General features: G+C 58.7%; 2 protein-coding genes across 5 annotated transcripts in view; one reads left to right on the top strand and one right to left on the bottom strand.

Moving 5' to 3' along the window:
- Positions 1–1,928: 1,928 nt before the first annotated feature.
- PVALEF (parvalbumin like EF-hand containing) lies at positions 1,929–5,786 on the bottom strand. Its single transcript, XM_054458583.2, has 5 exons — positions 5,740–5,786; positions 3,559–3,671; positions 3,197–3,332; positions 2,827–2,942; positions 1,929–1,975 (listed from the first exon to the last, which is right to left on the bottom strand). Exons 2-5 carry the CDS (start codon positions 3,662–3,664, stop codon positions 1,929–1,931), a joined length of 405 nt encoding a protein of 134 aa, XP_054314558.1. The 5' UTR covers positions 3,665–3,671; positions 5,740–5,786.
- Positions 5,787–19,693: 13,907 nt separating this feature from the next.
- AATK (apoptosis associated tyrosine kinase) overlaps positions 19,694–25,410 on the top strand; it is a 42,589-nt gene continuing 36,872 nt past the window's right edge. For 2 of the 4 annotated variants that reach the window (XM_054458577.2, XM_054458574.2), the window contains exon 1: positions 19,694–19,807. In XM_054458577.2, coding sequence (XP_054314552.2) covers positions 19,753–19,807 — 55 coding nt within the window. In that variant the 5' untranslated portion in view covers positions 19,694–19,752. The other 2 variants (XM_063656322.1, XM_063656321.1) reach the window with 2 other exon arrangements.

The following is a 25,410-nucleotide window of genomic DNA, read 5'->3' as shown; positions in this document are numbered from 1 at the left end:
ACTTTTGCCAACCCCCTGTCCGGTGGGCTCGCTGCGGCTCTGGCTGACAGAGAGGGGAGGGGCTGAGCTCCGGGCTCTGCACTGACGGTGAGGCAGCCTCCAGTTGGTGAGGTCGGGTCGGGTTCTCTGCTGTTTTTACTCCCACTGGGTAGCCCATAGCAGCTGCAGCCAAAGCCCCTCCTCCCAGACAGGCCCTGGACAGCAGGAGGCCACCCGGTGCCCTCTCAGTCCCGCTGCTGACTGGCAGACACCTGATGGGGCAGCCTGTGCCGCCTGCACTCACCTCTCGGAGCTCCCCTGCTCTGGATCTTAGCACCCCTGCTTTGTTTGCTCATAATAAATGCGTACATATGTGAATGTCATAGCGTATTAGGGGATGGGGAGTGCTTTGGGGAAAAGACCTGGTCCAGGGGGACGCAGGATGCTGGCGAGGGTGAGTGAAATATCAAAGAGGGCAGCTAAAGATGACCTCGTTGGGATGCGACATTTGCAGAAAACATCGAAGAAGAGAGAGTCTGTCTTGCAGCCGGATGTCTAGGGAAGAGCATGCCAGGCTGAGGGCCGGAGGTGCAAAGGCCCCAGGGCAGGGTGGCGCCTGGCTGAGGAGGCAACAGGGCCACGTGGCTGCATCAGGAGGTGCAGGACCTGAAGGTCTCAGGTCAGAGGGAAAGTGGGAGCCAGAGTACGTGAGGCCCTTAGAGTCACCCTGTGTGAGAGGAGAGCCCTCCAGACACCAAATTGAGGAAGGACCTTCAGAGGGTAGAGGTGGAGAAACCAACCAGGGGGCTGTGGTGGTTGCCCAGGTGGGAGTGGCCGCGGTGCGGGCAGTGGGCTCTGTGTGTATTTCATGATGGAGCCTGTAGTTACCCGCAGGTGGGCCGTGAGGATGGTATGTGAATCAGCCTCACTTTTGCTGCTGCGACAAATAGACCCTGACATTGCCACACTCGCCCCTGAAACAGCTGTGTTCTTGCTCCTGTAAGCCCAGCAAGGGTTCCCCTGATGTGCAGGTGTCTTCCCTTCTGGGGTGAGCCTGGACTCAAGCTCCCAACACCCTCAGTGCCACCAGCCCAGAGGGCCTGGAGTCCTGTGTGGCCAGTGAGCAGCTGGAGGCCGACACCCACACCCACTAATGGCACCAAGGGGACCCAGGCCCCTGCCGCTCACAGGACCTGGGGGCTGGGAACTGCCAGGGCCGGGGGCCCTTAAGCCACCAGATGAGGGGGCTCCAGGCAGGTGAGCATGGGTGGGACAGAGGACCAAGGACTGGGCTGGGGTCCCACCGGAAGCACTGAGTGGGGAGAGGAGCACCATCGAGGGAGACACACAGCCGCGAGATAGAAGGGCCCAGCCTGGGGGCCTGAGCAGGCAGGAGATGGAGGCAGAGGGTCTGCTGGGTGCTTTGACCTGGAACGAGGCCCCTGCCAGGGGCACCCGGGGGCTGCAGGTGTCCCCATACTGCGTTCGGGTATGAAGTGGGAGTGTGTGGCCCCAGGCCAGGCCCATTGCAGATTGAGAAGGGGCCCTTCAGGGGTTTGGGCTCAGAAAGCACCGTGTACCCTGCTGGCCGGAGGCCCACCCGGACGGAGTCTCGCTACAGGGTTGCCCTTGGGGGCTGCCCACAGCCAGGTGGGGCTGGGGGATGGGAGAAGACGTCTTCATTCCCACCCTCACACGCTCACCCTGCCCCCTAGCCGTTGTCACCCATGGCCCTGATCCTGCCCCGACCCCAGTTCACACCAGCACCCCCAATAGACACACCAGGCTGCGTCATTCACTTAATGCTGCTTTTCTTCCATTTTCCGGCAAAAGCTGGGTCCACCCTCACGGCTGCCGCCTCTTACCAGCCCCAGTGGCTTCTGCCCAGGTGCGTGGTCACCCCGGTTACCCCATGGGAGCCCCTCGGCTGGCCAGGGCTGGTCATGGTGCTACTTCTTCTTTGGAATTTTCTCCTTTTTGATCAATTCAGAAAATTCTAGAGCAGAAGACCAATTTCTAGTAAGTACCCCTGTTTTGTGTCCCCCAATTCCTGTAGGCCCTTTAACTCTCAGAGGAGGCAGAGGGAGTGTGCCTGGACTACACAGTCCAGGGGGTCCTCTCCCCAAGCCCTTGAGCAGGGACGAGGCCTCTAGCCTGTCTGGCCGGGGGCCTCACGCCGGAGCTGTTTGTCCTGGGCCCAGCTGCTTGGTTGTCACAAGTTGACCCCAGCTGGGGACTGGGGGATTGCAATGGCCTGGGTCTCTGCAGAGACTCTCAGGAATTCCCACCAGACCCTCTGAGAGCAGGTGCTCACTCCTATGATCATCTCTCAGTGGGGAAATTGAGGCACGGAGCAGCTGGGGGGCCTGAGTTCTGAGAGGGGTCAGGCTGCCGTCAAGCCTTGTGACCCCCCACCAGCCAAGTTTGCTGGGGTTTCTAGACCCAGGCAGATGAGGATGGTTCGTGGCTGGGCAAGGGGTGCCCTCCACACTCCAGGCCTGTGGCCAGCCACTGGGGTTGTGTAGGGGTGAGATGGCCCAGACCTCAGGGCAGCCATGGAGAGCCTCAAAGACCGTGGGCCCCCAGAAGATGGCGCCCCTGAGCCCTGAGACCCCATACCCGCTGGCTCCGCCACAGTTGGCCTTCCCAAAGCCCTCCCGGCCGCTTCTCTGCAGTAGGGCCCTTGGCCCAGGGAGGAGCCCCTAGACTCCCAGCCCAGACCCTTGAGCCTGGGTTTCCTCATCTGTGAGTTGTGTGCCAGTGCCCTCGGGGCGGGGCCATGGGCAAGGGTGGCGGCCTAGCAGGGGAAGGAGGGTCCTGAAGGTGCAACGGCTGTGCTGCCCCCACCTTCGTAGTCGATCCTCCCGTCCCCGTCTGTGTCCGCCGCCTGGATCATGGCCTCGGCCTCCTCGTCTGTCAGCGGGGCGGTGGGCCCGCTGCTGGGGATGATGGACAGGATGTACCTGGGGCCGAGGGGGCTCGAGTCAGGGCCAAGGGGCTTCCGGCCAGTGCCCAGTGACTCACGAGCCATTCGCCCCCCACTTTGTAGGCGAGGGCACTTCGGGCCAGGAGCCTGGGCCTCTAGCCGGTTCTGGCCCAGCCCTGCCAGCTGCAAGGCCAGTGGGGACCCGGTGGGGGAAGGCCGGGTCCGCCAGGTGGGCATTCGGCGTGGTCTGGGTGGCCTGGGCCCCACCCCTCCCTGGCCGCCGGCCATTACTTGATCTCGTTCCACTCAATGAAGCCGCTCTTGTCCTTGTCCAGGGACTGGAAGGCCTCGCGGATGGCGGCGTCCAGCTGGCCCAAGGCGTGGAACTTGCGCATGTGCTCGAAGAACTTGAGGTAGTTGAAGGACCCTGGGGCAACCAGGCTGGGCTCACGGAGGGGCCCACCTCACTCGAGCCGGGCCTCCAGGGAAGACCCCGCCCTGGGATGGGGGCTGCCGGGTCCTGCACCCCCATGTCCCCGCCCGCTGCAGGTCCTGGTGTTCTGGACCCATCAGCCCCAGAAAAGGGGTGAGGTCTCCTGACCACAGGTGGGCTGGACGGGTGGGGGGCCGCGCCGGGCGGGGGCATGCTGTACCGTGGTGTCTCATGTCCGTGGGCAGCAGCTCAATGTCCTTGTCTGAAAGGGACGTACCCATGGCCAAGGCCATCTTCTTCATCTGGGAGGAGAAGTCCTCCTCCATCCTGGTCCTGGGGTGGATAGAGAGTCAATTCATGGGGTGCACGCACGGATTGGGGGTGCTGCTTGGGCCAGAGCAGACGTAGACGCCGCGTGGTGCTGGGTCCTGCCGTAAAGTGGGAATGGTGACAGGCATCACAGTGTTGGGGTCGTGCCAGGGCCCCTGAGACATGCTGGGATCCCAGCCAGGCAGGTGGGGGTCTGGGCACAGGCAGAGGGGTCAGCGGGAGGGGCCGGGCCGTCCTGTGCCCCTCACCGCAGTGCCTTGTGACCTGCTGGGCTCTCAGGTTGCCGTCCCCAGAGGGGGTTGGGTTCTGGGGCTCAGCACAGCAGCTATCTCAGAGCGCAAGGGCAAGCGGGTGTCCCGGGCTTCTTGGCCCTCTTGAAAGTTCACGGGGTGGTAGAGCCTTCTGGAATGCTCTTGCTGCCAGGAGGGGCGGCCTGTGTTCTCGAGTGGGGCTGAGCAGTGGCCAGAGGCATCTCTGCTTTTCTCCGGATAGAGAGGCCATAGGTCAACGGTTGCAACCCAACCCTGGCGCCCCAGAGGTGTGAGGAGCGCCAGTTGCAGCCGCTGGACCAGGTCCTGCTCCCCAACCCATGGTGCCTCCAGCTGCCATGTGATGTGGGGAGACGCCTGCCCCTTCACAGGGTTGTGCGAGGAGTCAGGAGGGAAGGGAAATGGTGGGGAATGGGCTTGCCCGCTGCTGTGGGGCTGGAGCTGGGCCCCCACAGCCCCTGCAGTGGCTGATTCCCCCAGCCAGCAGGGTGGTGGTGAGTGGGCGCGTGGGGCAGGCCTGGGCCTCGGAGGCCCTCAGGACAGGCCCCACCCCACTTCATTCGGAGCTAGGACTCTGGCTCCCCTTCCCCAGCCCTGGCATCTTGGGGACCCGTTTTGGAAGAGGGGACACCTACCTACCACTTGGGGCCCCAGGCCCAATGTCACCTCCTTACAGAGGAGAGGCTGGGCCGAATTCCAGGCTAAACATGGCCAAGCCAGGAACCAGTGTCCCATCTGCCCAGTGCTGGGGGTGCCCCTGGGCTGGGCTCGTTCACCACTCCCAGTCCCACTGCTCTCAGGGGTGCCCCCAACGAAGACAGGGGAGCCCGAGATCCGGGCTGGAGACAGGGTGGGAGGCAGGCCTGGAGCTCCAGGCCGCTGGTTTATTTATAGCTCCTGCATCCGCGGCCCGGGCTTGAGTTTAATGGGATCCCAGTGAGCCGGGATGTCCGGCCAGGGGAGGCTACGGGACGCCACACGAGCTGTCCTTGGGCCCTGCTCAGATTCTGGGGGCTGTCCTCAGTGCCAGGAAAGGCCCTGCCGAAAGGCCTCTTTTTCTCCACTCCCTTTACCCACCCTCCACAGCTAGAGATCCTGGAGCCTCCAGGCTGGGCTAAGACCCCTCAGACCACACACCTCCCCAGCATTGCTACATCTGGGATGCCCTGCTCCGGGCCATTCCCAACCTTCCATTCCTAGAAGCTGTGGTCTGCCCACAGCAACTAGCCTCTGCCACCCAGTCTCCAAGGGCAGATGCTGAGATGAGAGAGGCCTCTTGGGGGAAGGGGTGATGGAGGCAGTGGGGTCCCTTTGGGTCAGGGGCAGAGTGTGGGGACCAGAGCCGGCTCTGTGTGCCTGCTGGAGTCTGGGGGCCAGAGGCCTTGGACTCACTGCCCTGCCAGCCCCACCCCATCTCCATCCCCACTTAGAGCCTGGGGGCCTAGGGGCAGAGTGAGCAGGTCCAGCTCCCTATGCAGAGGCCCCAGCTCGCAGCCGCCTCTTGCAGCCGTGCCCACAGAGGCTCCTGCCAGCACACGCGTGCATGCATGTGCGCCCCGCAGGACCAGGCACATGCAGCTGTCTTCCATCCGGGGGCCCCCTTGGGGCTCGTAGTGGTGCTGCTGGCAGGGAGGGTCATTCCTTCTGTTTCCACCTCATTTCCCCACCTCCCCTGGGCCCCCTGGGGTCTCCCAGGGCCACCCTTGTCCTGTGGATGAAGAGAAGGCCTCCAAGTTCCCACCATCCAGCTCGGATAACCTCAGCGGCCAGAGACCCACACCCCCCTCCTTGGCAGGGCTTACCTCTGCCTGGCTTCTTTCGAGAGTTATGGAAGGTGGGTCAGTCTGGGATGTGGAGAGGCCCAGGGGCTCCAGCTTTTATACCTGCAAGCCTGTTTACATCTCGGGGCTGCAGCTGTCCTCGCCCCTCCCTGGCTCTCCAGCCTGGCACGGGCACCTCCCAGGGGCTCGCAGGCACTTGGTGTGTCCACACTGGTCTGGGCAGACTGACCCTTAGCAGTGCCTGGCCTCCCCAAACCTGGGGTGGAGTTAGGGAGGAGCAGAGGGCACCAGTGAGCTGGTGAGCAGGTGACCGAGGCCAGCTGGGCAGACAGCAGCTGGAAGCCTAAGGTCAGAGGGGCTGAGGGACCTGCCCAAGGTCACAGGGCTGGAACCCAGGCCTCGGGCCTCCAGTGCAGTGGGTTGTACACAGTGGGAGGGGCTGCGGGTGGTGGGGGCAGTGCAGGGAGATTGAGGCTGGGGACCCTGCCCCCCAGCTCTGGTGCAGGAAACAGGCTGCAGGGTCAGGCACATGAGTGGGGTTTGAAGGGGCAGCCGAGTGGGTGCTGCGGCCCAGCCTGGGGGCTTGGGCCGGGTGGAAGGGGCACAGCACAGCCTGCAGGCCGGTGGGGGTGGGGAGGCTCCAGGTTCATACGGGACAAAGTTTATCCAAGCCACGTCCTCCTCCCAAATCACGGTGCCTCCCCTGGTGGTGAGCAGGGAGGGCCAAGGTGATCACTGGCTGGCTCTGAATACACCAGGGGCACAGTTACCTTCTGCCAGGGAGGGTGGTGCCGACAGCCCCGCCCCTGTGGGGTGGTCATGCTGGGCACCGCAGGCCTGGGAGGAAGCCAGGGACGGGGCTGTCTGCCGGGGTGGGGGGGCCTGGCTTTCTACTGGAGGCCACAGGACCGCCTGGGCCTCTTACGTAGGGCGTGGTAGCCTCTGCTCATGTTGGAGGTGGGGGGGTATTGTCCTCACTAATGAAGGTGACGGTCATGGTGTGCGACAGGTGACGACGAATGCAATAACAGTGTCATCTGCCATTGGCGGGGCCCCAGGGGTCTCAGCAGCCTCTTGAGGGAGGCTCCATTATCCTCCTTCTTCAAGAGACCCCAGGAGATGAGGAGACGGATCCAGTTCCATGTGGTCCCCGAGGGGCTGTAGGGCCTGTCCCAGCCAGTTGTAGAGGTCAGGGCCACCTGGAGCCTCAGGTCAGACATCAGGGAGATGTCCAGGCCCAGACAGGGAAGGGGACACTGGTGGGTCCTCCCAGGTCACTTTCCCAAAGGGCTGAGCCCTCCCTGGCCCCAGCAGCAATTAGTGGCCAGTTAAATTCTTGCCCAACTTTGGCCTTTAAATGAATGTGATTGTTTTAATTAGGATGATTGAAATATTATCTGTAATAGCTTTTGGATGAGATGAAGCAATCAGGTTTATTACAGAACATTTGGAATATGCAGACGAACACGGTGGAGATAAAGTCACCTGTAGAACACACGTTTGATGCTGGAGAATGTCCAGGCTCGATGCCAGAGAATGTCCAGGCTCGGTGGGTGCCTTTTCCTCCATTTCCTTAATGCTTTTCTTCTTTCTTGCGTGCTTTTTATCATGATAAAATTCACATAGCATAAATTTACCATCTTTGCCTTTTTTTTTTCTTTTTTATTGAGACGAAGTCTTACTCTATCACCCTATCACCCAGGCTGGAATGCAATAGTGCGATCTCGGCCCTGCAACCTCCGCCTCCCAGGTTCAAGCAATTCTCCTGTCTCAAGCTCCCAAGTAGCTGGAATTACAGGTGTATGCCGCCACGCCCGGCTAATTTCCGTATTTTAGTAGAGACTGAGTTTCACCATGGTGACTAGGCTGGTCTCGAACTCCTTAACTCAGGTGATCTGCCTGCCTCGGCCTCCCAAAGTGCTGGGCTTACAGGCATGAGCCACCGTACCTGGCCGCCTTTTTATTTTTATTTTTTTTGAGATGGAGTTTGAAGCACAGCGTGGTGGCTCATGCCTGTAATCCCAGCAGTTTGGGAGGCCAAGGCAGGTGGATCACCTGAGGTCAGGAGTTCTAGACCAGCCTGGCCAACATGGTGAAACCCCGTCTCTACTAAAAATACAGAAATTAGCCAGCGGTGGTGTTGTATGCCTGGAGTCCCAGCTACTTGGGAGGCTGAGGCAGCAGAATTGCTGGAACTCGGGAGGCAGAGGTTGCAGTGAGCTGAGATCGCGCCACCGCACTCCAGCCTGGGTGACAAAAGGAGACTCTGTCTCAAAAAAAAAAAAAGGTGACTAATACTCCATTGCATGGTTGGACCACATTTTGAGTATTCATTCGCCTGTTCATGGACCCTGGATTTTTCTTCCACCTTTTGGCAATTGTGAATAATGCTGCTATGAACATGGGTGTACAAATGTCTCCTTGAGACCCTGCTTTCAGTTCTTTTGGGATGATAACCAGAAGTGGAATTGTTGGATGATGCGGTCGTTCTGATTTAAGTGTTTGAGGAGCTGCCGTAGTGTTTCCGCGGCAGCTGCACTGTTTTCCATTCCCACCAGCAGTGCACAGGGGCCGATAGCCCCACATCCTCACCAACACTTGTGATTCTCTGGAGGTTTTTTTTTTTTTTAATAGCAGCCATCCTAAGGGGTGTGAGGTGGCATCTCATTGTGTTTTGTTTCGTTTTTGTTTTTGTTTTGAGATGGAGATTTGCTCTGTTACCCAGGCTGGAGTGCAGTGTCATGGCCTCGGCTCACTGCAACCTCTGCTTTCCGGGTTCAAGTGATTCTCCTGCCTCAGCCTCCTGAGTAGCTGGGATTACAGGCACGTGCCACCATGCCCGGCTAATTTTTGTATTTTTAGTGGAGACGGGTTTTCACCATGTTGGCCAGGCCGGTCCTGAACTCCTGGCCTCAGGTGATCCACCCACTTTGGCCTCCCGAAGTGCTGGGATGACAGGCGTGAGCCATCGCACCCGGCCCTCATTGTAGCTTTGATTCCCATTTCCCTCATGATTGGTGATGGTCAGCATCATCTTGTGGGCTTATTAGGCATTTGATATCTTCTTTGGATAAATGTCTATTCAAGTCCTTTGCCCATTTTTGAATTGAATTTTGTTTTTTTGTGATTAAGTTTTAGGAGTTCTTCATATGTTCTCTCTAAATTTCTGATTATTCATCTATTTTCAGACAATTTGCAAATATTTTCTGCCATTCTTTGGGTTGCCTTTTTAGTCTGTTGATATTTTCTTTTGACCCACAAATTTTTTTAATTATCATGAAATCAAAGTAGTCTATTTTTTTCTTCTGTTGCCTGTGCCTTTGCTGTCGTATCCAAGAAATCTCTGACAAATCCCATGCCATGAAGCTTTTGCTCTGTTTTCTTTTAAGAGTTTCATGTTTTACATTTAGGTCTTTGATCCATTGTGAGTTATTTTCATGTATGGTGTTAGGTAAGGGTCCAATTTCATTATTTTGCATGTGGACATCTAGTTTTCCCAGCACCATTTGTTGAAAGACTGTTTTTTTCCCCATTGAATGGTCTTGGCACCCTTGTCAACAATCAATTGACCATATTATGTGAAGGTTTATTTCTGGGCTGTCTGTTCTATTCCACTGGTTTATATGTCTGTCTGTCTGTGGTACCATTTTGATTTCTGTAGCTTTGTAGCGAGTTTTGAAATCAGGAAGTATGAGTCTTCCAGCTTTGTTCTTCTTTTTCAAGATTGTTTTGGATATCCTGGGTCTCTTGAGATTCTATATGAATTTTAGGATGGGCTTCCTATTTCTGCAAAAGTCACTGGGATTTAGATAGGGATTGTGTTGACTGTGTAGATCGCTTTGGGAAATACTGACATCTTAACACTATTAAGTCTTCCAATTCATGAACATAGGATTCTATTTATTTATTTATTTATTTATTTATTTATTTATTTTTATTTTTTTTGAGACGGAGTCTCGCTGTCGCCCAGGCTGGAGTACAGTGGCATGATCTCGGCTCACTGCAAGCTCTGCTTCCCAGGTTCATGCCATTCTCCTGCCTCAGCCTCCCGAGTAGCTGGGACTACAGGTACCTGCCACCATGCCCGACTAATTTTTTTGTATTTTTAGTAAAGACAGGGTTTCACCATGTTGGCCAGGATGATTTTGACCTCCTGACCTTGTGATCTGCCCGCCTCAGCCTCCCAAAGTGCTGGGATTACAGGCGTGAGCCACCGCGCCCGGCCCTATTTGTTTTTGTGTTTCTATTTATTTATGTCTTCTTTAATTTCTTTTCAGCAATGTTTTGTAGTTTTCATTGTGCAAGTCTTTTACCTCCTTGGCTAAGTTAATTCCTAAGTATTTTATTCTTTTCAATAGTACTATACATGGAATTGTTTTTGTCTTTTTTGGACAAATTGGATAATCCTTTTTAGATTATCCATTGGTAGTTTATAGAAATGCAACTGATACTTGGGTGTTGACTTTGTATCTTGCTACTTTGCTGATATCATTAATTAGCTCTAACAGCTTTTTTGTGGCATATTTAAGATTCTTTACATATAACATCATATCATCTGTGAACAGAGGTAATTTTTTTTTTTTTTTTTTGAGACGGAGTCTCGCTCTGTCACCCAGGCTGGAGTGCAGTGGCGTGATCTCGGCTCACTGCAACCTCTGCCTACCGGGTTCACACCATTCTCCTGCCTCAGCCTCCTGAGTAGCTGGGACTACAGGCGCCTGCCACCACGCCCGGCTAATTTTTTGTATTTTTAGTAGAGACAGGGTTTCCCCGTGTTAGCCAGGATGGTCTCCATCTCCTGACCTTGTGATCCACCCGCCTCGGCCTCCCAAAGTGCTGGGATTACAGGCGTGAGCTACCACGCCCGGCAAACAGAGGTAATTATACATTTTTCTTTCTTTTTTTTTTTGAGGTGGAGTCTTGCTCTGTTGTGCAGGCTGGAGTGCAGTGGTGTGATCTTGGCTCACTGCAACCTCTGCCTCCCGGGTTCAAGAGATACTCCTGTCTCAGCCTCCTGAGTAGCTGGGACTACAAGCCTGTGCCATCACACCCGGCTAATTTTTGTATTTTTAGTAGAGATGGGGTTTCACCATGTTGGCCAGGTTGGTCTCAAACTCCTGACCTCAGGTGATCCACCTGCCTTGGCCTCCCAAAGTGCTGGGATTCCAGGCATGAGCCACCGCACCCGGCCTTACTTTTTCCTTTCCAATGTGAATGCCTTTTATTTCTTTTTCTTGCTTAATTGGTCCACTGGAACCTCCAGTACTATGTTGAATAGGAGTGGCGAGAGTGGACATGCTTTTCTTGATCTTAGAGGAAAAGTTTTCAGCCTTTCACCACTGAGCATGATGTTTGCTGTGAGCTTTTCATGGATGGTTTTTATCACGTTGAGGTAGTTTCCTTCTATTCATAGCTTGTTGAGCATTTTTATCATGAAAGGGTGTTGAATTTTGTCTTTTTCTGCATCAGTTGAGATAATCACATGTTTTCTGTTCTTCTCTGAATGTGGTGTATCACACTGATCAAATTTTGTAGTTGGCCCATCCTTGCATTCCAGGAATAAATCCCACTTGATTATGGTTATAATCCTTTCCATATGCTGCTGAATTCAGTTTGCCAGCATTTGGTTGAGGATTTTTGAATCTGTGTTCATGAGGGATATTGGCCTGTACTTTTCTTTCCTTGTAGTGTCTTTGGCTTTGGTGTCAGGGTAATGCTGGCCTCATAGAGTGAGTTAGGAGTGGCTGAATTCAGTTTTTTGGAAAAGTTTGAGAGGAGTTGGTGTTTGTTCTTTAAATGGTTAGTGGCATTCACCAGTGAAACTGTCAGGTCCTGCGTCTTTCTTTCATGGGAGGCTTTTGATCACTGATTCAATCTTCTTACTCGTTACAGATCTATTCAGATTTTCTATTTCTTTGGGACTTAGTCTTGGTAGATTGTGTGTTTCGTGGAATGTGTCCAATTCTCAGTGCTTTCCTATAGAGCAAGATAGGATATAGGCCTGGCTTCCCAGCTGTGAGCTTGGGCAAGCCACATAGTCGGTTCTCTCGGAGCGTCTGTGTGTAGCATGAGCTCCCACCCCACCTGCTGCCTCATGGGGGCTGTAGGGGAGAATGCGAGGGTCCATGGAGGTGGCCCACTGGGCCTGGCAGCGTCTCCCAGGACATGCAGGCTGGCTAGGGTGTTTGAGAAGCCAGCAGAAGACACCAGACAACCTGGCTTCCTCCAGTGGCCAGGCCTGAGCAGCTGTCTGTCCCTGGGTCACTGCAGGGGCCAGGGAACCATGCCAGGGCCCGGCTCATGAAGCTCCTAAAATAAGGGCCCTGGAAGGAGAGGGGATCTCTATGAGGCAGGTGGCTTCTGTGAGCACCTCTCCCCTCGCCGGCATCTCTCATTGGGCAGGGCCTTTGTAGGGCTGTCGACAGGATGAGACCAGAACAGGTACACGAGGTGCGTGTCACCTAGGAGCTCCCCTGGCCACGGCCTGTCTGGAAGGAGACGCTTCACTGTGCATTTGTTTCCTGATACCCCAATAACGACAGTGAAGAAGGCCTCACGCCTCCTCTTCTCCACCTGAAACCACAGGTTTTCCTTCGTGCGGGTTTCTGCCTCTCTGGTTCTTACACAGAGCCGATGTGACTGCGGTATCTGCTTTCTCCGTGTCATATTTTATCACGTCTCCACAACTCTGCAGTTACGATGGGAGATGGCTCCGTGTTGTGCCTGGGAGCTGAGGACAGTCCAGCAACTTTCTGTTTTGTTTTGTTTTGTTTTGAGACAGAGTCTCGCTCTGTTGCCCAGGCTGGAGTGCAATGTCGTGGTCTCAGCTCACTGCAACCTCCGCCTCCCGGCTGGGCTCAAGCGATTCTCCTGCCTCAGCCTCCCGAGTAGCTGGGATTACAGGTGCCCACCACCACGCCCGGCTAATTTTTGTATTTTTCACCATGTTGGCCAGGCTGGTCTTGAACTCCTGACCCCAAGTGATCCTCCTGCCTCGGCCTCCCAAAGTGCCAGGATTACAGGCGTGAGCCACCACGCCTGGCCCCAGCAACTTTCTTGACTGGCGGTCTGCTACTGGACCAGGAGAAGCTTCAGGGTTTTTTTTTGTCATTAGATACAATGTTGCAGTGAGTGTTTTTGTCCAAGAAGCCCCTCCCTTTCCTTGGCCACGTTCACGGTAGTGGAATAAGCGGGTCAGAAGGTGGAAGAGTCCATGGTCCTGCCATATTCTTCTCTGTGGGGTTCACCCTAAAGCTTTCCCCATGTGTGGGGTTGTCCCAGTGCTCCCGCCCCACACCTACCTAACACTAATAACATTGCAGTCTGTCTCCAGCAAGCAGTCCTGACCTCAGGGTGTGACTGGATAAACACACTGTGGTCCATCCACACAATGGAACGTAACTCAGCTGTAGAAAGGCATGTGGCACCGGCAGGCCAGAGCGAGGAGGAACCTCGGGAGGAACATCCCACTGAGTGAGGGAAGCGTGGCAGACGCCCCCACATACCGTGTGATTCCATTTTTATGAAATGTCCAGAATGGGCCAATCCATGGGGACTGAACACAGCGGTGGGGGCTCAGGAGAAGGGAACGGGCAGGTGCTGTCTGAGGGGCCTGGGGTTTCCTCTTGGGATGGTGAGAATGTTCTGGACCCAGATGCGGGCGCAACGTTGTGAATACAAATGCTACTGAATTGTTCACTTCAAGACGATTCATTTTATGTTATGTGAATTTTTTCAATAAAAAAGGAAATATGTGGCCGGGCGTGGTGGCTCATGCCTGTAATCCCAGCACTTTGGGAGGCCAAGGCGGGCGGACCACAAGGTCAGGAGATCGAGACCATCCTGGCTAACACGGTGAAACCCCGTCTCTACTAAAAATACAAAAAATTAGCCGGGCGTGGTGGCGGGCACCTGTAGTCCCAGCTACTTGGGAGGCTGAGGCAGGAGAATGGTGTGAACCCGGGAGGCGGAGCTTGCAGTGAGCCGAGATGGCGCCACTGCACTCCAGCCTAGGTGACAGAGACTCCGTCTCAAAAAAAAAAAGGAAATATGTGGAGTGGGAAATCATGCTTTTAATAAAACGAGACCCAAAGAAACCAGCGTCTGGAAGCATCTGCAGTGTGAGCAGCTCAGGCTGTGGACCTGCCCCTGGCCCGCCTGGGCACAGGGCCTGGGGAGCCTGGCCTGGGATCTCTGGGCGGGACGGTGGGCTGGCAGATGCAGTGTTCTCCAAAGCTCCCGGAACCAGCACCTGCCCTGAGCTGACAGATGGCTTGTCCCCTGGGCAGCCCTTTCGGCTTCATTTCTGTTCAGAGCCGCCCCTCCTGGTCTCCAGCCCTCAGGTCACTGGCCCTGACTATGGGCTGTGCCGACCTGGAAGGGCCACAAGGACCACTTCATAGCTCTGGAGGACATTATTGTGCCCCTTGTCCCCGCACTAGACAGGCACTGCCCCCTTGGGGAGGCTCAGGTCTCACTGGCCCCCACAGGGTTGGCACTGCCCACCTTCCTGCCTGAAACAACTGCAGGGCAAGGGGGAGGCCAGGGCTGGAGGCCAAGAGGCCCCAGCTGCCCCTCCTGCCTGAGGGCCCTGCTGCCTCACCTGGAAGAGCACCTGGCTCTGTTCCCTCCTGGGTGCCTGCGGGTACAGGGCTGGGGCTGGGGCTGGAGGGGCCCAAGCACTCTAGAGATGCCTCTAAGAGGGCCAAGATGGTGGAGGGGCATGTGGCAGAACGGGGGGGTGCCCACTGCAGGGTGAGGCCCAGCCAGGCAGGGGCATCCTTGGGGCTCTGCAATGCCTACTGTGGTGCCCAGCAGGCAGATTTGGGTGCTGAGTCCTGGCAGCTGCGCTCGCAGAAACGCTATTATAACTGGCTAATTGGGATTCGGACGTCTGCAGGAAGAATTTGGGAAGGTGCTGACCTTGTCCTGACGCTGCATGTTCCTCACTTTGTCTCACTCCTCCCTCCCGTGCCCTGCACTCCCGCCAGGGGTTGAATTGTGTCCCCCCAAAATATGTTCAAGTCCTGACCCTGATACCTGTGAATTGGGACCTCAGTTGGAAATAGGGTCCTTGCAGCTGTAATCAAGAGGAGGCCAGACTGGAGCAGGGGGTCCTAATGCAATGACCGGGGCCTGATAATGAGAGGAGAGGACGGACACACACACGCGCACACACACACACAGACACACCTACACATGCACACACATGCACACACCCCTACATACCAACACACAGACACACATGCACACACACACCAACACACAGACACACCTACACATATGCACAGACACATGCACACACACCTGTGTACACAGACACACACACATATCAACACACACATCTACACATATGCACAGACATATGCACACACACGCACACACACCACATGCACACACACATCCACACACCAACAGACACACATGCCTACACATATGCAGAGACACACACACATGCACACACACACCAATACACAGACACACCTACACATATGCACACACATATATACCAACACACACATATGCACACACACACCAACACACCTACACATATGCACACACATGCACACACCAACACAGACACACATGCCTACACATATGCAGACACACACGCACACACAAACCAACACACACCTACATATATGCACACATGCACACACACCAACACACACTACACATGCACACACATGCACACATATATACATACCAACAGACCCACACACATCTACACATATGCACACACACGCATACACACAGACACATACACACACACACACGAATATGTGGCGACGCAGGCAGAAGTTGGGGCCGGCCGTGCAGCCACAGGCCCAGGAACGCCTAGGGCTACCAGCAGCGGGGAAGAGGCAGGAAGGACCCTCCCCTGGAGCCTCTGGAGGGAGCGACCCCGCCCACACCCCCATCTCAGATTTCTGGCCTCCAGACCTGAGACGATCCCTTTCTGTGGTTTGAAGCCCCCCGCTGTGTGGTCCTTTTTTTCTGACAGGCCCGGGACACTCCTGCAGCCCCTCCCCAGAGCCCTGCCTTGCTCTGTTTCTTGCCCTTCTTCCTACCTGTCCTCCCCCTGCCCCAGGTCCACCCCTCACGCTGACCCCTTCCGGAGCCTCCGGGTCTCAGTCTGTAGAAGGGGACCCTACAGAGCCACCCCCAGGCAGTGAGGACCCTGTGGAAAGCAGGGAAGACTCGCTCCGAATGCCTAGGAAGTGACCTTCACTGTTCCCCCAGGCCAGGAAGGCCTGGGAGGGGGACATCGACGGCCGTCCGCAGGCTCAGGGGGCTCCCGAGTCCCCTGTGCTGGGACAACAGGACTGTCCTTTCTGAGCCGCCAGCTCCAAGACGGCTTGCACTGCTGTCACCTTTATTCAAAACTGGGATATTGTGCTTTTCATGGATTTTTCTTTTTTTTGAGACAGAGTTTCGCTTTTTCGCCCAGGCTGGAGTGCAGTGGCGCTATCTTGGCTCACTGCAAGTTCCGCCTTCTGGTTTCAAGCAATTCTCCTGCCTCAGCCTCCCTAGTAGCTGGGATTACAGGCGCCTGCCACCACGCCTGGTTAATTTTTGTATTTTTAGTAGAGACGGGGCTTCACCATGTTGGCCAGGCTGGTCTCGAACTCCTGACCTCGTGACCCGCCCGCCTCGGCCTCCCAAAGTGCTGGGATAACAGGCGTGAGCCACCGCGCCCGGCCGATGACTGTTTTTAACAACTTTATTGAGACATAAATCACATGCCATGAAGTTCACCACTTTAAAGGGTACAGCTTAGTGTTTTAGCATCTTCACCAGGGTGGGCAGCCACCACCTCTAGCTAATTCAGGGAAGTTTCCTCCCCCCAGGAAGACGCCCTGTGCCCCTTCTGCATTGTCCCCACTTGCCCTCCCCCGGCTCTGGCCCTCCACCTGTGCTCTGTCCCATGGATTTGTCTGTTCTGGACATTTCATACAAGTGGAATCACACACTCTGTGGCCTTTTGTGTCTTTCACTGAGCATGATATTTTCATGTGTCATCCACGTTGTAGCGTGTGTCATCCATGTTATAGTGCGGTCAGAGCTTCGGTCCTGTGTATGGACCAATACCGTTGCATTGTACGGACAGATCACATCCTGTTGATGGTTTATCTGTGGATGGGCATAACTGCTGTTTTTGGGTGTCCCCTAAACTTTGCTCCTGAGGTGCATGCCTCACTCTAGTCTCCAATCTCCAGACCCCCAGGCTCCCTCCTGCCCCACCCCCTCTTTTCCACCACACCTGGGCTTCCTGCCGGGCCTCTTGGCCTTTTTCCTCTTGGACGGGCAATGCCTCTGCACGGACACTCTCCCAGCCAATCTGGGCTCCTTGGTCAGCTCCTTCTGGGCTCTAGAGAGTCCCGGGGGCGGAGATCATGCCTTCCCCCAGGCCAGGGGATAGGGGACAGCTATGTCTTCAGGGACCTCTTACCCAGAGGTGCTCACTGATCCTGTCCCAGCGTGGGCAAAAGCCAGCACCTGGGGGGGCCCACTAGGGTCACGGTCAGTGGAAGCATCTGAACTCCTGGTTCCAGCGATATCTCAGAGGGCCCTGTGCACCCTGGAGACGGGGTATCGCTCTGGTTACATAGGGTGGGAGTGCTGGCTTGGAGCCCAGGGGCAGCTCCTCCCCTGTCCTTCCTGGAGCCCCAAGAAGATCCACAGCTTGAAGCCCCTGAGCTTCAAGGCCTACACTTGAGGCCCAGTCACAAGTGTACATGTGTGTGTTCACAGGCAAACCTGAGAGGAGCCAGCCCTTGGTCACAGCAAGCTGTCTCTGGCCCTGGTCATCAAGGCAGGGCCACTGAGGGCACAGAAGTTCTGGACAGAAACTCTCCCCAACATGCCAACCAGCAACCACCCAGGGCCACTGGCCACCTCCCCCTGCCCAATACCGTTGTCCAGGTGTCCAGGGCACCTTCCAAGCTGGGCAGAGGAGGGCATTCCCTCCTGAGCTGGGGAGGGGAGGCCCTGACAGGGGACCCAGAGTGGAGACTCATGAGGGTATGCCCTACCCTCTGTCCCTCACACTGGAGCACTCCAGGATCACAGCCTGCCGGCACCAACCATCCCTGCCACTGGGCAGGCACTGATCCTCCCAGCCCTCTGGGCTCCCTGAAGGCACAGACTGAACGAGGTGGCCCAGGGCCTCTGAGTGCCTCCTGCGGGCAAGACCCCCTTCAGCCACTCTACCCACGTGGCTTCTTTACCTGCAACAGCAGCCTGGCGGCAGCGCCCCTTAAAACCTTGGTTGGCCACATGATCAGGGCCGGGAAGAAGGCTCTGGGTGCCTTGTCTCCTTCTGCCCCAGGTGCAGTTGGTGTCTGGTTTCCTACAGCCAGGGACCCCTAAGGTCTGAAGGCACAGGGTGGAGGCCCCTTGCTTTGCCTGTTAGGAAACTTCCTACATGAGGGACCCCCTTAGGAAAAGAAGGGTGGGTCCTGGCGCCCATCTGCCCCGTGGCCCAAGCATCCTGTCCTGGTCTCTGCAGGTCCCTCTGCCAGGAACAGGCTCCTTTCTCTCCCTAAAGTCCTAAGAGCCCTGTTGGAGTGGGCGCCTCTCACCTGCTCCACAGCCCCCAACCCTAGCCGGGCCTTGCCAAGGGGCGTAGCCATCTGGTCCCAGAATGAGTGAGTGAAGAACGAATGAGTGAGCGAATGAATGAGTGGATGAGGGTGCATCAAACTCAACTGCAAGTCTCCAGGACACTTTTTTTTGAGACAAGATCTCATTGTCACCTGGGCTGGAGTGCAGTGGTGCCATCTTGGCTCACTGCGGCCTCAAACTCCCAGGCTCAGGTGATCCTCCCACCTCAGCCTCCCAAGTAGCTGGGACTACAGGTGAGCGCCACCCTGCCTGGCTCATTTTTCTAATTTTTGTAGAGAAAGGGTCTTGCTATGTTGCCCAGGCTGGCCTGGAACCCCTGAGCGCAAGCCATCCGCCTGCCCTGGCCTCCCAAAGTGCTGGGATTACAGGCGTGAGCCACTGGGACCAGCTTCCACTGCACTTTAACTCTCCCGACTCCCACGGGGGCAGGCTGGGGGGACCCTGTCCTGCCCCAGCCCTGCAAGGTGGCACTTTGGGTGGGGATGGGGGATCCTGGGAGAAACACAGGGGAAGGAAGGGATGGCCCCTCAGCGCCCAGGCCAACCTGCTGCCCTAAGCACCTGGAACAGTCCACGGCAGGTGGAGACTCAGCCAGGTTCTTCCTTCACGGCGGCCGCAGCGTGGCACAGGAGCAGGCCTGTGTGCAAAGCCAGCTACTCCCCACTCCACCAGCACAGGTGCTACCCAAAGGGCATGGGGTGGGGGGACGGCTGCCAGCCGCCTCGAAACCTGCAAGTGAGGCGAGGGCCCCTGTGCACCAAGCCCTGCCCTGGGTGTGCTCCCGGGTTCCCCCACCTGTCTCCCTGAACCTTCCCACCTAGGAGTACCCCCTCCCCCACCCCGGCATTCCCTCCGTACCCACTCACGACTTACCATTCACGACTTCCGTTTCCCCCCCGCCAGCCTCCGTGCCCCCCTCAGTCCCAGGCCTCCGTGCTCCCCGCTCCGGACCATCCCCCCACTCCGTGCCATCTCCGCTCCGTGCGCGCCCCCCCGTCCCTCTCCTCCATGCCTCCCCTCCGTGTCCCCCCTCCATGCCCCCCTCTGTATCCCCCACTCCGTGCTCCCCTCCGTCTCCCCCTCCGTGTCCCCCTCTCCGTGCCCCCCCATGCCACCCCGGCCGCGGAGGAGCCCCCCCTCCCCCGCGCCGCTCCGCGCGTGCTCCCGCCCGCGTTTTCGGACTGCACCAGCGGAGCCCCGCGGCGCCAGGGCCGGGCGGAGCGCCTCGTCTGTCGCCGCCGCCCCCACCGGTGCGGGCGCTGCGGCTGCGGCGGGGGGCGCGGGGCGCGGGGGCCGGCGCGCTCCGCACCTGCGGCGGCCGCTGGGTGATGCGGCGGCTCGGGCCGGGGCCGCGGGCGTCCTGAGCGCAGCGCCCGCCCGGGATGCCCGCCGGCCGCTGGCCCGGCCATGTCGTCGTCCTTCTTCAACCCCAGCTTCGCCTTCAGCTCGCACTTCGACCCCGGTGAGTCCCTGGCGGCCCGGCCTGCGCGCCGCTGCCTCCCTCCGCTGCGGACGTGATGCCGATGCCGCTGGGCCCCGCGGCTCCCGGTTTGCATGGAAATTAACCCTTTCCCCGCCCCGAGCCCAGCCGCAGAAGCAGCCGGACCCCCTGGCGGCCCCAGATCTCGGAGGGGCAGGCCCTGGGCCCCAGCACAAACCGGCCTCTTCCTGTGGGCTGGCGTCCCCCGCGTGGTCGTGACTCCGTGGCTGCCTCCCGGGCACAGGTAACTGGGGCACGGAGGGCCTGCGTGGGCCCCAGATGTCCAGGAGACTTGGTCTCAGACTAAGGGCCCTTGGGGGTGTGGGGGGTGTCAGCGAGCTGGGGTTCAGGCTTTCCATGGCCTCTCCTGGGTCCGGGGCCCTGGCGTGGGAGGCTTCTTCCCAGGCTGGGAGCGGTTCTCAGAGCCCTGCCCAGCCACCAGCAGCCGGCGGGGGATATGGGGGGAGCAGGGGCCAGTCCACATTACAGAGCCCAGTGGGCAGAGGCTCAGAAGAGAGGGGCCTTGGTGGGTGCCCAGACCCCCTGACAGTGGGGACCCGAGGTGACGCTGTCAAGCTGGCTGCAGGGGAACTGAGGCCAGGCCTCTTACCCCGTATGGCCAGTGCACCAGACAGGGCAAGATTACCCATGGCCGCCTGGCCTCCTGGCTGCGGTGGACAGCTGGGATACGCAGAGGGGGCTGGGGACAGCTGGAAGCCCCATCTGTCACCAGGAAGCAGTGGGCTTTCTAAAACCTCTGCTTCTCCAGATCCGGCCCCTGCTTGGCCTGAGTGTGAGATAATCCCCCTGCCCTGTGCCATCAATGGCCCCAGGGCCAAGTCCCACCCACACGTCACTGGGGCTCTGGCACCAGGCTGAGCCAGCCCAAACAAAGCGTGTTTGCATGTGACGCGATCTCCTGTGTCTCCTTCCCTGGAGCAGGGCCCAATGCACGCAGCCTGGCAGGGAGGCATGGGGGTCCCCGGGGCAGATCTCGGTCTGAAGGCATTTGCTCCCTGGAGGAAGGGAGCTGGTGGGAGGTCTGTCTGCTGGGCTTAGGGCTGTAGGTGTCACTTGCCCAGAAATGACTTCCTGTAGTGAGCTCTGGGGTTCAGAAGTCCCTGTGGGGTGGCCAGCAGCCACCGCAACAGCTGTGATGTCTCCCCGGCCCGAGGGCAGGGGGCGGAGGAGGCTTGGGGCAGGTCCTCATCGCATCTCCATGCCAGGCATGGCCCAGGGTGCTTGGTCCTTTCTTCCCCCAGAACAGAGGGGACCCTCGGCCCACACCCTGCCTTGGGGCCGGGCCTTGCCCTTGGCCATGAGAGGCCCTTTCCCCCGCCTTCGAGCAGCACTGGCTCTGCCCTTCCCTGGGTAAACAGCTGTGATCTGAATAATCCTAATGTGTCCGTTTAATGACTTAGAGGAAAAGAAGTTGTTGGAGGCAAGGGGCGTCTCTCCTCTGCAAGATGCTGGGCCAGAGCTGCAGGCACCTGCTGGGCTCTGGGGCCCACCTACCAGGAGGGGCTGCCCGAGGTGCTGGTGATGGTGAGGAAGGAGATCCTCCTTCGGATTAAGGGGCTGTGTCTAGGCTCTGCAGCAGCCCCCATGAGGGGGTTAGGAAGGAGAGGGGGGTCTCCTGCCCTCCCGCAAAACTTAGCCCAGCCTTCCAAGCCTGGCTGTCCTGTGCTGCAGTCCCTCCACCTGGCCTGGCCTCTGTGAACCTCGGTTTTCCCAGCTATACCATGGGCTGACAGTACCTGTGGCAGGCCCGGGTGGGCTCAGTGCTTGGTGAGCACTTGGCTGTCTGTGCTGGAGGTGGTGGTGCCGGGACAGAGACCCTCAGGGCTCAAGCTTCCTGCAGCATGTGGCTGGCTCCTTGCCATCCCCAAATTGGAGCGAGCTGGTTCCTTCTGAGGCTGCTTGTGTCTGTGGGGGGCACCCAGAGGGGAGGGGCCCACACTTGTGGCTCTGGCGGTTGGCTTGTGTGTCACTCAGCATCTGGGGCAGTGCCAGCACCTGGCATGGGGGTCTTACCTCAGTTGCCAGGCTGGCTCCTTGTTCATCGCAGGAGCTGGTGCCAGTCTCCATAGAGGTGACGGCAGTTGTGGTGGTACACGGGGCAGAGACGCCTGAGAGTGCAGGGTCTGAGCTAGAGTGGAGGCTGTGGGCACAGACTGTGGGCTGCCTGGGCCCCTGACCTTCCGCACCAGGCAGATACGGGCAGGGCAGGGGGGCACCCGGCCCAGGAGCCTGCTTGAGCGCCAGGAAGAGCCGCCTCCTCTGGAGCCCAGCTCTTCCCCCATCTCCCTGGCACTCGGGAGCGTGTGTGAGTGACCCTGGGGGATTTCTTGGCAGCTGCAGCCTTCCAGCCTCCGTGCTGTGTGGCCTCGGGCTACTCACCCAACCTCTCTGAGATCCATTCTGCACAGGTGAAACCTCGCTCTGGGGAGACTAGGGTGGACATGGCGGCCAGGAAAGGCAGGGTGATGGGGGTGACACATGGGCAGGATGGCCGGGTCCAGGCTGGCAGGAAGGGGGTGGCATGGCCTTGAGGGAGCGGAGATCACCCCTTCTACCTCAGTGCCCCAAGGGAGGGGGCTGACCTTGTTGCTCACCCTCCCCAGCCTTCACCTTCCCTGGTGCGGCCTCAGGGAGCCATGATTTCTACTCGTCCTGAGCCCTGCGGCCTGGAGCTGTCCTAGGCTGGGAGTGGGCACGGGGACGCCGCCTTGCTCCGGCTTCTGGAGAGGCGCGCTCAGCCTGAGGGTGGGGGTCGAATGCTCTACACAGTTAGGAGCAGGGGTTTGCCCTGGGGCCACCTCTGGTGTGCTGACGGGCCCTTCTGTGACTGGCTCTCCATGCCCGTTTCGTCATCTGTAAGGTGGGAATGGCTGTGATGGCCAGGTCCGAAGGGACAGCAGTGGTGCACTGAGCCAAGGGTGGGTACCTGGGCAGTGCCCACCATGGCTGATCCCTGACGCAGAGGTGTCACTGTTGACCAGTGGGCAGGGCTTGGAGTTAGTGGAATTCTCGGAACACATGGCAGCCTGGATTTGCCACCCCCTAACCCCCGCCTCTCCCCTGTCCCTCAGCTCACGCCCTGTCTCCTGCCCAAGGCCTCTCCCTGCGTCTGACCTTAACCAGGCACCATGGGGGATTCCTGGGAGAAGTGCCTGTGCCTGGCCGTGGTGCTCGCTCTCTCAGCATTCATGTGAACCGGACACCTGGCACAGGGCTGGGCAGGCTGGGCCTCAGGACGAGCCTATTGATGGAGAGAGGGTAGAGGAGGCAGCGAGCCCCGGGCCCAGCATGGCCTCAGTGGCAGGGGCAGGGCTGGACTCAGGGGCTCAAGGGGCTGAGCAGGAGGCCATGGCCCTGGGTGGTCCCCGGGAGTCCTCCCCTTGGAAGGTGCCCCACAGCTGACACTGCCCGGGCACCAAGTGCGGGGTCTGTTTGAAGGCAGCTGCTGCTCCAGCCTCCCAGACCGCTTGGGCTCAGGCAGCAAGCACCTGCCCTCGGAGGAGTTACCTGTCCTCCTCTCGCCCCCGGGGTCTCAGAGGATGCCCCAGATGAAGCTGTGCCCGTGGGTTGGGCCCGTCCCCCTACTTCCTCTCAGGTCTCAGGTCTCCCACCGAGACCCTTAGGCTGCAGGTGTGCAGGCCGAGGTGGGTTCCTGGAGAGGGTCCCATGGGAAGGCTGTGTGGACAGTGGCCTTGGGGAGCGGTCACACACAGGCCATGGGCCCTGGGCATGGGTCTGGCTCATACCTACCAGCGTGGGTGCGGGCACTCGGGGAGGGGGTGGGTGCAGGTGCGGGCACTCGGGGAGGGGGAGGGGGTGGGTGCGGGCACTCGGGGAGGGGGAGGGGGTGGGTGCGGGCACTCGGGGAGGGGGGGGTGCGGGCACTCGGGGAGGGGGAGGGGGTGGGTGCGGGCACCCGGGGAGGGGGTGGGTGCGGGCACTCGGGGAGGGGGTGGGTGCGGGCACTCGGGGAAGGGGTGGGTGCGAGCACTCGGGGAGGGGCAGGGGGTGGGTGCGGGCACCCGGGGAGGGGGTGGGTGCGGGCACCCGGGGAGAGGGTGGGTGCGGGCACTTGGGGACGGGGTGGGTGTGAGGCCCCAGACTCCCAGGCATGGGTCAGGGAGAACATTTCTCTCATTCCGGCATATTCTCCAGGAGGCCAGGCTGTGTGCTTCCCTCCATGGGGTGGTGCAGTGACCCAGAGGACCGGCCGCTGCAGTGGCCACCCTGTGGGCCCGAGTGCTCCAGAGCTGGCTGGGGTGGGCTGGCAGCTGTTGTGTTGTGTGGAACATGCTGGAAGGTCTGCCTTGTGCCGCCCTGCATGTTTGGGATGCATCGACTCCCCACCATACCCGCTGCCTCCCCAGCTCCCAACCCTGACCCTGCCTCATGGGAGAGTTCTGGTGTGGGCTGGTGTCCTGGGCCGGGCCCTGATGTGTGACCATGGACAGGTGTCATAACTTCTCTGTGTCTGTTTCACTTCTGAAATGGGGTCCGGCAGCACCCACGCTCCAGAAGGTTCCTGAGAGAACCCAGGGGCCATCATGGCAGCTCCAGGGCTGGTGAACATTCACGTCCTGTCTGCACTCACCCGCCACCCCGGCCACCTGGGAACTGCGCTCCTGCCTGTGCCCCCTGGAGGCATGTGCTGAGTGGAATATGTCACCCCAAACCCATGCCCGCCCAGTACCTCAGAATGGGGCCTTATTCGGAACTAGTGTCTTTGCAGCTGTAATCAAGTTAAGATGAGGTCGGACTGGAGTAGGGTGGGCCCTGAATCCAATGACTGGGGCCTGATAAAAAGAGGAGGAATGGCGTGCATGTGGGAAGGGGGCCACGTGCAGAGGCTGGAGCAATGCAAGCCAGGAACACCTGCGGTCGCTGTGCTGGAGAGGCAGGAAGGATCCCCGCCAGCACCTCGAGGGAGCGGCCCTGCCCATGCCGTGCTTTCCTCCTCCACCCTCCAGAACTGTGAGCACATCCATTCCTTGCCGTCTTGGGCGAGCAGCCCGTGGTTCGAGGACACGCATCTGGGGGTCTCCTTGGGTCTGAGGGGTGAGCACAGCTGCCTCGAGACATCAGGAGCCTCTGACTCCACCCTGGGAAGAGTTATCCTTGGAAGAAAATGAGGGCACGTGCTGGCCCCCAGCCTCAGAACCCGCCAGGGCGCTTGGCTGGGTGTGAGGAGGAAGCAGGCCGGGGCCACAGCTGCGTGGCATCCTCTGCCTCCTCCTCAGTCCATGGGGGAGGCAGAGGGTCCACGGAGCACCTCGGTGTCTCCTCAGATGTAGTGTCGGTGGTGAGCCTGGGACCACGCTGTTCCTGCTGTCACCGGCCTCCTGTCTCCGGCTCACAGGGTTCTTCTGGGTAGGCTTTTCTTGAGGGCCACCTGACCCCTCTGTGCACCCCAGGGCGAGGCTGATGGGAGGCCCACTCGACCACTCCTGGGTGGGAGCCTGATGCAAAGCACCTGCTGTGGGGCCTCGGCCTGCGGTCCTGTCCCTGGTGGCACAGATCCAAGGGCCCAGGAGCCCGTGTCCGCGGTGGGGAGACCCCCATCCCCT

This window comes from Pongo pygmaeus, chromosome 19 (genome assembly GCF_028885625.2).
Source record: "Pongo pygmaeus isolate AG05252 chromosome 19, NHGRI_mPonPyg2-v2.0_pri, whole genome shotgun sequence".
In the NCBI taxonomy this organism is placed as follows: domain Eukaryota; kingdom Metazoa; phylum Chordata; class Mammalia; order Primates; family Hominidae; genus Pongo; species Pongo pygmaeus.
Note: the sequence above shows the minus strand (reverse complement) of the source record. Positions and strands in the feature narration are given on the sequence as shown.

Excerpts from the sequence above, each read along its gene's own strand:
- PVALEF (XM_054458583.2), bottom strand. The coding sequence starts at position 3,664 with ATGGAGGAGGACTTCTCCTCCCAGATGAAGAAGATGGCCTTGGCCATG. Across the intron at positions 3,333-3,558 it reads CACGGACATGAGACACCACG|GGTCCTTCAACTACCTCAAG; the intron begins GTACAGCATGCC and ends TGGTTGCCCCAG. Across the intron at positions 2,943-3,196 it reads ATTGAGTGGAACGAGATCAA|GTACATCCTGTCCATCATCC; the intron begins GTAATGGCCGGC and ends CCTCGGCCCCAG.